General features: G+C 49.3%; 1 protein-coding gene and 1 non-coding gene across 2 annotated transcripts in view; both read right to left on the bottom strand.

Annotated features, from left to right (window-relative positions):
• LOC138982075 (telomerase protein component 1-like) overlaps positions 1-12,986 on the bottom strand; it is an 87,781-nt gene that overhangs the window by 30,744 nt on the left and 44,051 nt on the right. The window contains exons 27-32 of the mRNA XM_070355295.1: positions 4,245-4,337; positions 3,521-3,653; positions 2,990-3,179; positions 1,708-1,817; positions 837-925; positions 378-492 (exon numbers count right to left, since the gene is read on the bottom strand). Of these exons, the coding sequence (XP_070211396.1) occupies positions 378-492; positions 837-925; positions 1,708-1,817; positions 2,990-3,179; positions 3,521-3,653; positions 4,245-4,337 (730 nt within the window). The remainder of the gene's footprint in view (positions 1-377; positions 493-836; positions 926-1,707; positions 1,818-2,989; positions 3,180-3,520; positions 3,654-4,244; positions 4,338-12,986) is intronic.
• LOC138983418 (5S ribosomal RNA) lies at positions 10,864-10,982 on the bottom strand. The gene has a single exon (XR_011461153.1). It is a non-coding gene; the product is annotated as a 5S ribosomal RNA (ribosomal RNA).

The following is a 12,986-nucleotide window of genomic DNA, read 5'->3' as shown; positions in this document are numbered from 1 at the left end:
GATCAGCACATCCTCAGTCAAAAGATACATCACAGTATTCCACAGAAGACATTATTAGGGACTCGACTATTCCACAGCCTGTATATGCCACAAGAAGCTTCTGAAAGCTTTTTTTTCTGAAGTAATGTTTTTATTTGAACTAATCCACATCCAGAAAATGTCCATAGAACATTTAATAATGAAAACAAGCAGAGTGAAACTCCCTTTTTAAGATCTACCAATCTTAAGGCTCCCTCCATTTTAAGGCCGTACGTTTTCTCAGATTTTCTATTCGTAACCTTTGAAAATTGACCCCCATTTTAAGACTCCCTCCTTTTTAAGACCTGATTTTCTCAGATTTGACAATGTTTGAACAGGGGGGTTCCACTGTAAGGTACCTTTGGCGACAAAGTCATCCATTAGTTGTGTGGCATGCCCCAGCAGACACTTGGGGTAGATGAAGCGCAGACTACACAACACTTCCGCCAGATCCTTGAAGCAGCCAGCGCAGCTCTGAAACACACACACCATACTGGTTGACAATAAATAAGGAAAGGATGCTACAAAAATCAAATGAAAAGAAGAAGAACAACAATGACAGCATCGACAACACAAAAGAACACGAACAGGAACAAAAAGAAAACTATTCAATTACCACCCCACCCCCTCCCTAATGCAACAAGATCAAAAACAAAGCAAACTACATGTACCTGCATGTATCTTTGAGAACTGCTACACACACACACACACACACACACACACACACACACACACACACACACACACACACACACACACACATCCTCCCCCTCTCTCTCTATCTCAGTCCTCAATATATTTCTTGCTGATCAACTTACCAGATGATAAGGCAGCTCACTAAATGCTCTGGGGTTTCTTCCTTGCCATGACTTGTCTGTCCTGGGATCAGCCTGTCTCATGAAGTAGCCTGTAAAAGAAAACCACAACAAGGTGACAAACACAGCCCTTCATGGAAGTTATACAAAAATAAAATGTATAAACAAAGTGACTACTCCCCCCCCCCCCCCCCCTTCCCCAACCATTCTGTTCAATGCAGCAGCATAATCACACAAACATCTGAGAAACCTTAGAAATATGCAATAGAAGAAAGATATTGTAATTTTTGTCCCTGATCTTTACATTTTTGTTTGTTTGTTTGTTTGCTTAACGCCAAGCCGACCACGAAGGGCCATATCAGGGCGGTGCTGCTTTGACATATAACGTGCGCCACACACAAGACAGAAGTCGCAGCACAGGCTTCATGTCTCACCCAGTCACATTATTCTGACACCGGACCAACCAGTCCTAGCGCTAACCCCATAATGCCAGACGCCAGGCGGAGCAGCCACTAGATTGCCAATTTTAAAGTCTTAGGTATGACCCGGCCGGGGTTTGAACCCACGACCTGATCTTTACATGCCTAGCATTTATATGATATAGAAGAAGAGAGATTGTAATTTCTTTCTCTGATCTTTAGATGCTTAGCAATATGCCATAGAAGGAGAGACATTGTAATTTTCTACTTCAAACTTTAGATGCCTCACAACAGGCCTTACAAAAGGGAGGGTTGTGAGTGTCTTCTCAATCTCTGACCTTTATATGCTTTACAATAGGCTGTATACAAAAATATATATAAAGAAAAAAGATTGTAATTTTCTCTAGATTTCTTGCCAAAGGCCACTGAAAAGGGAGAACCAATCATCAACAAACCTGCCAGCAATCTGTGGAGTTGCAGTTCCTTCTCAGCAGCCGCACCTCGAAGGTAACGATGACGCACAGCGACGGCAATGTCAGGGTGAGCCAAGGTCAGGCGAACGTTGCTGCAACAAAACATTGTGATTAGAGGTTATCCAACTACAGTGGACCCCCCCCCCCTCTCTTAAGATCCCATTATCTAAGACTCCCTCCCTTTAAAGACCTTGTTTTGTCAGGCTTTCTGTTCATAACCTTTATAATTAAATGTGACCCTCCACCACGGAATGAGTCGCATGTCACCTTTGCATGATTTTTATATTTTTACATTTTCATAAAGAGTTTTTTATGCTCTATCCAGTGGTGAAAACCGTTTTAGAAAAGAGCGAACACTGTTTGAGTTATAAGCCTGTGACTAAGGTGACCCAAACACTGTTACCAGACACTCCCCGGACTTATATTAAGCCTAGCGCAGAACCGCGCGAGGTGACATGCGACTCATTTCGTGGTGGAGGGTCACAAATGTGCTCACATTTTTGGATGTCTCAAAAGGGGGATTCCATTGCATTTTCATTATTATTTGTATGTCTGTCAACTACAAAGACAACTAAGTAGACATACCTGCGAATAGTTTATTTTATCTATAATTTAATGTTTCAATTACTAAAGTTCCTTGTTTTTATTTTGAACTATTTTTGTTAGCTTATCCATCATACTCATCGCAACGTGCAGACAGGTTATCACAATAAAACCTGTTGGAAATCTGTGGCAAACTAATGCACAAAGTCAGGAAAACACGCTGTAAAGTTTGTGCTGAGGACTTTAGCATAACTAGCTCCATAGTATAAGGCAGATATATTAGCCAAATAATTCAATCTTTCTTTCTGAACCCAGAGCAAACAAGACACGTTCTGAGAATTTCCAGATAGCTTCTGACAGAACTGCCTTTTGTATTCATATACTCCCTGAACTCATATGCTCCACAATACTATTTGCCTTTAAAATTGCAAATATCAATGTCATCATGGAATTTTGGTGTAACTCGTTTTAAATTAATTTTTAGAAGAAGGACAATTTCTATTATGAAATAGTGTTTATATTCATTCCTGGTATGGATAGAAAAATAAAAGAATGTTAAATCATGCATTAATTGTTAATCTATTTAAGGGAATACTTTTCATGGAGAGTGATTTACTTAGTCTAAAGCTTATAAACATCAAAATCGCCAAGAATCGAGTTACATCAACATTCCATGATGACATTGATATGCAACAAGACCAAAGACAGAAGACAAACTTACCCAGAATCAGAACTGAGAGGATTGACGAAGGACTGCACCGAACGCTGCAAGAAGGCAAAAACAACAGGGGGCAGGGCAGAGGATTCTGGGAAGGCCTGATTCACCATGTCCAGAGGTTGAATCTTGTTGTGGTTTGCTGTCAGCCCTGCATGCCATGCTAGAAGCTCATGAAGCTCTTCTGCCAGTAGACCTGAAACGCATCACATTGTTTCAATTCATTTTCCAAAAACGTGGCTTGTTCCTCAAGTACAGAATGGTTGTTAAGGGGTTGGTACCAGCTTTGCTGGTTCCAACATTGCGTCACACACTAAACGCAGTAAAGTAACAACATCTCAGTAGATGAAGTAGGTAAGGTATCCTTCAGTCTCAGGATACTAGTAGATTTTGCACACTGGTTCTGTAGCAGCTTTGAGTTCAGCTGGACAGGCCGATGTGAGAATGATAGTCCCTACTGTACTGCAGACTACATGTGTAATGTGATGCCGGTCTGTCTGATTGGTTTTTTTTTTAATGAAGTACATAATTATTTACCATCTCGGGCACAGATGAGGAGGGAGAGAGTGGTAGAGACAACATCCACTCCATGGTCTGTCTCCAGTCTCTGCAGGATCTCCTGTAGCAGCTGCTGTGTGGTGTGTGACATGGACTTCAGCTTGCTTGTCACCTAGGAAATGACAGAAAGGGTGTGAATAACAGTCTCTTAAAGCAATCAAACCTTGTGTTATGTTACCCTACTCACGGCTCCAATTTGGTACCACTGTCTCTGTTGATTATCCAAGTTGAAAGCTTGCTTGTTAAGACAAAGAAGTTTCATTATAATTCCATCGAAACAATTAACCACAACAATTAAGTTTCGATTTCACTTTTGTTTTTTATCCTAATCTGTCATTCTCTTTTTGACAGGATAAAGCGAATCAAAGAAGTCTATTACCATTTATCTTTGTAATTTGAGAACTATCCAATTAATGATTGTCCAAATGTAAGAAGACAAACTGCCCCCCAAAAGTAAATTGAGTTGTTTGACTCCATGAAAAACTAAATCAGATTTGATGGTTTATATCTGGAATGTTTCGTCTTTTGTGCTTGTACAGCATTCATCTGGCTAAAATAGGCATTACACTGACACAAGCAAATACTAACGTACAGCACGTTGACAACAAGCAAACATACCAAAGAAGTAACACAAACAAACATACAGACAAATGTAACAGACAAACAAACAAACACTGAAATGAAAGCCAATTGGGAAGCTTACACTCTCAAATACACCAAAGACACGCAGCTCTTCACAGGCCATCTTCAAGAACAGGGGGTTGTGAGCCTCCTTCTTCATCATCAGGAACTTCAACTGCACATCAAGAGAAACATGAAATCATTGCTTGTATTCTCATAGTTTGCGAATACACTATCACGGCTGTTCATATGGCTTCATTTCTGCTACCTTAGCTGCAGGCTATTTTTAGTACCCAGCCTTTCTCCACAGCTCGCCAAACAGAGATAACACAGCAGCTAGTAGCTCTCTCAGTGCTATGCTGGGCTATTTTTAACTAATACTAAAAGACAAGCTAGGAACAGCATTGACTACCAGAGCAGTGTACTCATTTAATCAGTGAAACATGACATTATATGAGCTTGGTGTCTTTCTGTACAATTGTACATCTAACTGAAACAATAACTTTTCTCTGACCAAAAGACGGCTGTCATTTTTTTCTCACAGACACTTTCTACCTTGTAGGTAAGAAATAGTTTATGCAAGAAAAGAAATGAAAGAAAGAAAGACGGGAAAAAAAAGAAGAAAAAAATAGAAAAGAAAAACAGAAAGAAAGACAAAGAAAGAAAGACAAAGAAAGACAAAGAAAGAAAGAAAAACAGATACAAACAAACAAACAAATAAAGAATGTAAGGCTTCTTTTTAAGCCTACTGTCTATATGATACTTACCGAGACAGTACTATTCTTGCACATTATCTATTATAGGCCGAAAAAAAAATTGGACAAAACGCTGAGTGGGTACAATTATCTCCCATAACCATGCGCCACCGTGGATCCCAAGCACTGTCCGAGTGCTTCCCCCTTACAGGATGTAGGTGGCGCGTCCTCTTTCTTTATGAGCTGCAGACCCTCAAAAAGCCCATAACATATCAAGAGGGGAGGCGGGAGGGAAACTCTAATAGTACTGTCTCGGTAAGTATCATATAGACAGTAGGCTTAAAAAGAAGCCTTACAGTCAATATAACACTTACCTCGACAGTACTATTCTTGCACAGAATACCAGAGTGGTGTGAGGGTGATATGTAGAGTATTAAACTCCTTAATCAAAATCACTTAAATCCAAGGATTAAGATACCCAGGCAATTTTCGAACAGTACTACCGTAAAAGAAAATATACCCAAGAAACATACCTTAGACTGACGTGACCATGCTGGCAACCACTGCTGTGTGGTGAACTCAATGTCAAAGTCCAGGCCACTCAAAGCTTGAATACCACTGAGTCTACGGCAAGTGGCTAAAGCGATGAGGAACAATTAGTCTTAAAAATCAGCAACTTGATACTGATGCCTGCCAGGGGTTCAAACTCATTGCTACGCAGGAGTTTGAGGACCAGAAAGACATCCCCCTTGGGAAATGAAACCCGAGGTTTAGACACCGCTGCATTGCTAATACCCGAAAGGACATTAGCGATGAGGGAGGACCTGATCAAGTGTTCAGGTCTGCGACCAGTAGCGGCCGCAATCGTGGAAGCGATGGCAGATCTGTATCCAAGAAGAGTCTTAGAAGAAAGACTCTTCTTTTGATACACTTCCACCAGGAAGTTGGCCAAGTCCTGTGTTGAGGGATAAAGCGGCTTTATCCCCTTGGACAAGGCGAAGGTGGCCCAAGCTCTCCAGCGTAAGTCGTAGAGCTGATTAGTTGATCGCCTCTTAGCGTTCAAGGAAAACTCTACTGAACTCTTGTGCAATCCTAGTGCAAGCAGTTTGGAGCGCACAAGAGCCATGCGGTCAAGCACAGACTCTCTGGACGTGGATGAGGGAGGCATGATCGAGGCTGGAGCAGACCTCCCCCGTCCAGATCCAGAGGTAGAGGGTCTAAGTGGGTGAGACCGCGAAGATCTGGAAACCACAGAGCTGTTGGCCAGTAAGGCGCGACCAAAATCAGTCTTGGTCGTTCCTGCAGATATTTTGCCAGCACCCTCGGAATCAGAGATGTCGGGGGATAGGCGTAAGCATCGAGGAGCCTCCACAAGAGAGTGAATGCGTCCAAGTGGAACGCATTCATGTCTCGAAAGGGGCTGACGTACCTGGGAAGCCGAGCGCTGAATCGAGTTGCGAACCGATCGATCAGAGGACGGTCCCACCTTGCCCACAGACGCTGTAGAACGTTGTGGGCGATGGTCCATTCTGTGGAGAGAACCTGATCGCCCCGACTGAGAATGTCGACCAGGGCGTTCAGTTTCCCCGGAACGAACTGGACTGACATCCGGACCTGATTGGTCTGGCACCAGAGCAGAATCTCCTCCGCCAACAGGTAGAGGGACCGAGAATTGGTGCCCCCCTGGTGGCGAAGGTAAGCTAAGCATGTGGTGTTGTTGTCCCCGTTGAAAATCAGAGGGGCCAAGGACAGGACGAATGGGAGGGCCCGAAACTCGAACACTGTGCCCTCCCAAACGAACCGGAGCAGATGTCGGTACCCCGGGGCCACCAGGATGTGGAAGTAAGCATCCTGGAGGTCCCAGACATGGCCCAATCGTTTGGCCGGATGGCCAACCGGACCGACGAAGGGGTTTCCATCTTGAACTTGCACCTGTGAAGGTACAAGTTCAAGGTGGAGAGGTCCAACACCGGCCTGAACCGGCCGTCCTTTTTGGGGACGGTGAACAGGCGGGAGCAGAACCCCGGAGAAGGCTGAGAAAGGGGGTAGACCGCCTTCTTCTCGACCAACGAGTTCACCTTGTCCTGAAGAGCCTGCCATCTGGCAGGGTCTCGAGGAGGGGGGAACGTCCAGGGTAGAGCGGACAATGGAGGTTGTGACGACAGCGGTAGAGAAAACCCCGACCACACCACCCTCAAGAAAAACTGGTTGCAGACCAGTCTGCCCCACATGCCGCGGGCCCGAAAAAGGGAACCGACGGACGAAAGAGGGGCAACTTGAGGGGGCGTCAACGTAGGGCCGGGACTCACTGAAAATTCTGCTGGCGGGCAGGCGCAGGCTTGCGACCACCCCCCCTGGTGGTGCTGCTTCCCCTTACCTGTCTGAGCACCCTTCGTCTTGCTTGGGAACGCAACAGGCGCCTAAGAGGAGGAAGAAGGAGGCAGTGAAACTGGCTTCTTCTTCTTCTGAGGCTGGGAGCTGGAGGTGACTGTAGCACTTCTCTTACTCCCCGCCGCCGTCGCCGAAGCAGCGAGGCCAACCATCAGAGAATCAGTGTTCCTCTGGCGTGTGGACTCCACCACAGAACGAACAGTGTCCGGATGAAAGAGGGAAGAAGGCTGAGAAAACGTGTTCCTCAGACTCTTCCTCATATCCGGAGGCACTATAGAAGTAGGCAGAAAATGATCACGGAACAGGGCCAATAAAGTGGACCCGTGTTCCAATGGCCAATTCTGCCGCAGACGACACGCACGATCGCACGGCATGCAAAGCCCGATCCACTCGAACCGTGTCAAGGACCCGAGTGGAATCGGACTCTGCCCGATCGGGAGGGTCCAACAGTGTGGACAGCGTGCTCATCCATGTCAAGGCCTGTGATTGGGCCTCGACTGTGGAAGAAACGGTGGCCTCAAGATTGTGGAACGAAGCAGAGCTCAGTTCCACCTTCTTGACCGAAGGCACCTCCCCAACGAACACATCACCGTCAGCCCCACCCTAAACACTCGAAGTCTGGAAAGGGAGAGTTCGAGAGTCAAAGGGAAAAGGGAGGGACGAAACAGATTGGACACGAGGAAACAGTGGAGGTGCGCCTCCCGAAGGAAAGCATGGCACTGAACCCGAGTCCTCCCGAGGAACATAGGTCGCGTTTGCACGTGAATCTGTACTCCTCAGGCGATGTGCTGCCGCTTCCACCGTGGCACTAAGACTAGGGTGGAACGCGAATTGCCGGCGGACGGATCGTTCATAAAACGAGCCGCCGGCAGACGCGGCGTGAGCCTCCCGCGCCCGGGCCGAAGCGGACTCAAAGGACGAGAGGGCGTCTCAGGGAAGGACGTCCTGAAACTGTTCAAACGTCCTTCTAGCTGTGCGAGGACGAGCCTCCTGCCTCTCGTCCTCAGACCCCGGGTCCAGGTCCTGTGTGTCAACACTAGACGACAGACGCTTAAGAGAGGCATCCGTGACGTCAAGACGCCGCGTGATGTCTGTCATGTACTGTTGGAAAGTACGAAGCATAGCTTCGGAAGTTCCATCAGAAACCGGCAAGGGTAGAGGATCAGTGTTAACCTCAGGGCGACCCTGATCCTCCTCCCTATCGTCCTCCGACTCACTCTCCTCTTCACTTCCCGACAACTCCTCAAAAGCAGGAGTGTAGGGAGCTTGAGGGGGAAGAGCCGAAAGCGATGAAGCAGGCTGTGAAGAAACGCCCACAGAAGCAAGAGGCCGCGAAGACCCCTGCCCCAAAAACGAAACGTCTCCAGCAGCCGAAGGGGGAGAAAAACAACAACCCTGCGACTGTTGGGTCAGCCCAGCCAACGAACCCCCGCCATTTATAGACTGAACAGGAACCCATCGGGTCTGATCAGAAAAGAAATGGTCCGGTCCGGTCCGGTCGGGGGTGCCGATCCGGTCCGGTAGGGTGGTCCGGTGTTCCGGTCCGGTGCCGTACCATCCGGAGGTCCCGTTCGGCACCGAACCATCGTACCCACAGAAGTGTTCGGGTGGTTAGGTCCGGACGTGGACATACCGTACCATCCGGACCCGTGGTCCGGTATGGTCCGGTTCGGTGCCAGACCATCCAGACCAACAGAGGTGGTCGGGTGGTCCGGCACCGGGCCATCCGGACCCGTAGGTCCGGACCCGTAGGTCCGGTACCATCCGGAGGTCCTGTTCGGCACCGAACCATCCGTACGCACAGAAGTGTTCGGGTGGCTCGGTCCGGGCGTGGACGTACCGTACCATCCGGACCCGTAGGTCCGGTTCGGTGCCAGACCATCCGGACCAACAGAGGTGGTCGGGTGGTCCGGACCGGTCCGGTAGGGTGGTCCGGTGTTCCGGTCCGGTGTTCCGGTCCGGTCCCGTACCATCCAGAGGTCCCGTTCGGCACCGAACCATCCGTACCCACAGAAGTGTTCGGGTGGTTCGGTCCGGACGTGGACACACCGTACCATCCGGACCCGTAAGTCCGGTGGTCCGGTGCCAGACCATCCGGACCAACAGAGGTGGTCGGGTGGTCCGGTCCGGACCGGACCACCGGTCCAGTACCGGACCATCCGGACCCGTAGGTCCGGTCCGGTCCCGTACCATCCGGAGGTCCCGTTCGGCACCGAACCACCCGTACCCACAGAAGTGTTCGGGTGGCTCGGTCCGGACGTGGACATACCGTACCATCCGGACCCGTAGGTCCGGTTCGGTGCCAGACCATCCGGACCAACAGAGGTGGTCAGGTGGTCCGGACCGATCCGATAGGGTGGTCCGGTGTTCCGGTCCTGTGGTCCGGTCCCGTACCATCCGGAGGTCCCGTACGGCACCGAACCATCCGTACCCACAGAAGTGTTCGGGTGGTTCGGTCCGGACGTGGACCTACCGTACCATCCGGACCCGTAGGTCCGGTATGGTCCGGTTCGGTGACAGACCATCCGGACCAACAGAGGTGGTCGGGTGGTCCGGTTCGGACCGGACCACTGGTCCGGTACCGGACCATCCGAACCCGTAGGTTCGGTCCGGTCCCGTAGCATCCGGAGGTCCCGTTCGGTACCGAACCATCCGTACCCACAAAAGTGTTCGGGTGGCTCGGTCGGACGTGGACATACCGTACCATCCGGACCCGTAGGTCCGGCATGGTCCGGTTCGGTGCCAGACCACCCGGACCAACAGAGGTGGTCGAGTGGTCCGGCCCCGACCGGACCACTGGTCCGGTACCGTACCATCCGGACCCGTAGGTCCGGTGGTCCGGTGTGTTCCGGTTCGGTGCCAGACCACCCAGACCAACAGAGGTGGTCGGGTGGTCCGGTCCCGACCGAACCACTGGTCCCGTACCGTACCATCCGGACCCGTAGGTCCGGGGGTCCGGCAAGGGCCAGAGGTACTGTCCCGCACCGGACCCTAAGGTCCGGTACGGTCCCGTACCATGGGTCCCGTCCGGACCAAACCCGGAGGTCAAGTCCAGTCGGGACCCGTGGGTCCGGTTCGATCCCGACCCGTAAGCCTGGAACGTTCCGGACCCTTGGTCCGGACCATCCGTCACCCGAACACCAGACGCTAAGGAATGGCGTGGGGTCAAGACGGTCCGGTCGGAGGTGTCGGTCTGAGCAACAGAAACAATGTTCCCGTCGCCCTGACCATTCGACAGAAGTACCACGTTCTGTCGAACACCTCCACGTCCAGTAACTAGTCGGCCGGAGCGTCTTATCAAGAGGGACAGCCACCAGTCACACGGACGTCAGAGGGAACCGTAGTAGCAGTGGTCGTAGGCACGAAGCCTGAAACCCCTGCCCCCACAGGACCGCCCTGAACGGGGTCAATTCGCATCCCAACCCCAGCGGGGAGGGAATTCAGAGACCCCGTCATCTCCTCCGATCTCCCCCCCCAGAAGGCCGAAACTACTGTCGAAACAGCAGCAGACGACCCAGCGAGGGAGTTCAGAGGAGGACCCGTGTCCCTCCTGGCTTCCACAGCGGTGGAAACCGAGGAGGGCACAGGAGAGGCACCGGAAAAGAAAGATTTTAATGCCAACTGCACCCGGTGTTCCCAGGCGGTCACCCATCCAAGTACTAACCGGGCCCGACGTTGCTTAACTTCGGTGGTCGGACGAGAACCGGTGTTTACAACGTGGTATGGCCGTTGGCTGTCAAAACCTGAGTCTCTCCAGTAGCCCCTAGATCGGATTCACCAACCCCCAAAGAGGGTTGGGAATCGACCTGCCCCCGGATTCGAGCCAGGGAGGAGAAGGAAACCTTCCCCCCCGGCTTGAAACCGGGAGGAGCTGAAGCCTGAGACTGAGGGCCGGACAACGGCGTCGAAGGGGGGGAAGCTTGTTCCACTGAAGGAGAAGGAGAAAGAAGCTTTTTCTTTCCCCTCGACCTTCCCCGAACCTTCGACGGCGCAGCCCCGCCCGAAGTCCCAGGCTCAAGCCCAGCCTGTTTGAGCAAGCTCGCATTGAGCTTGCTCAAACAGGCTTTCTCCGCCCTCCCTCGCCGCAAACGCAAAGCGTTTGGGGAGGGAGAGTCGGAGCGCCGAAAGATCCCCTTCTCCGTGCGTAAAACATGACGCTGGGCGCCCGGAGAAGGGTTGCCCCCGGCAGACTCTGGTTCCGTAGAACCAGAGCCCAAAACAGGACGAGACATCCTACCTCGCCCTGTACGTACCCTTAAAGACCGAGAATTAACAAAATTCAAAGAAAATTTAGGTCAATACTCAAGTGAATGCGGCGAAACGAGAAGCAGACGACCGGTCACCACGAAGTAGGACGGGAGGCACGCCGAGTCCGCCACACAAAAACGGAGGCACAAGTTGAAGGAAACACAACGTAGCCTCAAGCCAGAAGTGGAATAACACACAATAATCCAACAGGTGATAGTCCACACAGAAAAGAAGCCTCTTAGTCCAAAATAATCCGGGAGCGTAGCAGAAACACAGCCGGTCTGACACGCGCGAAAAAAGAAAGAGGACGCGCCACCTACATCCTGTAAGGGGGAAGCACTCGGACAGTGCTTGGGATCCACGGTGGCGCATGGTTATGGGAGATAATTGTACCCACTCAGCGTTTTGTCCAATTTTTTTTTCGGCCTATAATAGATAATGTGCAAGAATAGTACTGTCGAGGTAAGTGTTATATTGACTAACATACTCAGAAACGATACACAGAAACATTAAAGACTGAGGCTTGCAAAACTGGGATAACAGAGGCATCACCCCTAAGGTCCCCCCCAAAGGTTGTATGTTTCTGGTCACCCGACCCTACCTAGTTTTTTCCCGCCGACCCTAGACTTTTTTCCATTGCACTTGTAAAAACAAGAAGAGCAAACGCTCGATCGAGTCACTTTCGCAGTTCTGAATATTATATGAGGCATCAGATGGACAGGAAGAAATTGCTATTCACAACACAATGAGTCACGTTCACATAAAATTTGAGCCCGGTCACTTTTATAGTTTCCGAGAAAAGCCCAACGTTAAGTTGTGTGTTGCCGAACAGAAAAGGCTAGTTATCTCCCTTGTTTTTCTGATAACGTTCGTAAAAGGCTACAGATGTAAATACTTTGATGTAAAGAATAATCCTACAAAGTTTCAATCACATCCGATGAACTTTGTCAAAGATATAAAATGTATAAGAATAAAAAATAACACCCAAACACCAAAATGAAATAAATATTTCGGAGTGAAAACTCCTTCTTCAGTAATCATGTAATGGAATCAAAACAAACGATGACGTAAAAACAGAAAGGAAATTACGTAAGAATACAAATGACGTCCTTCTAAAAATAGATAAAACACGTGCAAATTTGCTATTGTTCTCTCTCTCTCTCTCTCTCTCTCTCTCTCTTTCTTTTTTTTTTTTTTTGGCCTTAGGGGTGATGCCTCTGTTATCCCAGAAAATATAAAATAAAAATATATAAAGATATAAAGATATAAAATGTCTAATTTTTCCTTTGACGCTGACCTGTGACCTTGAAAAAGGTCAAAGGTCAACGAAACCATCGTTAAAGTGTAGAGGTCATTGGAGGTCACGACTAAACAAAATATGAGCCCGATCGCTTTGATAGTTTCCGAGAAAAGTCCAACGTTAAGGTGGTGTCTACGGACGGCCGGCCGGACGGCCGGCCGGACGGCCGGCCGGACAGACTAACACTGAC

Source organism: Littorina saxatilis, linkage group LG12, assembly GCF_037325665.1.
Source record: "Littorina saxatilis isolate snail1 linkage group LG12, US_GU_Lsax_2.0, whole genome shotgun sequence".
Classification (NCBI taxonomy): Eukaryota; Metazoa; Mollusca; class Gastropoda; order Littorinimorpha; family Littorinidae; genus Littorina; species Littorina saxatilis.
The sequence above is the reverse complement of the archived record's forward strand: the minus strand, read 5'-3'. Positions and strand labels throughout refer to the sequence as shown.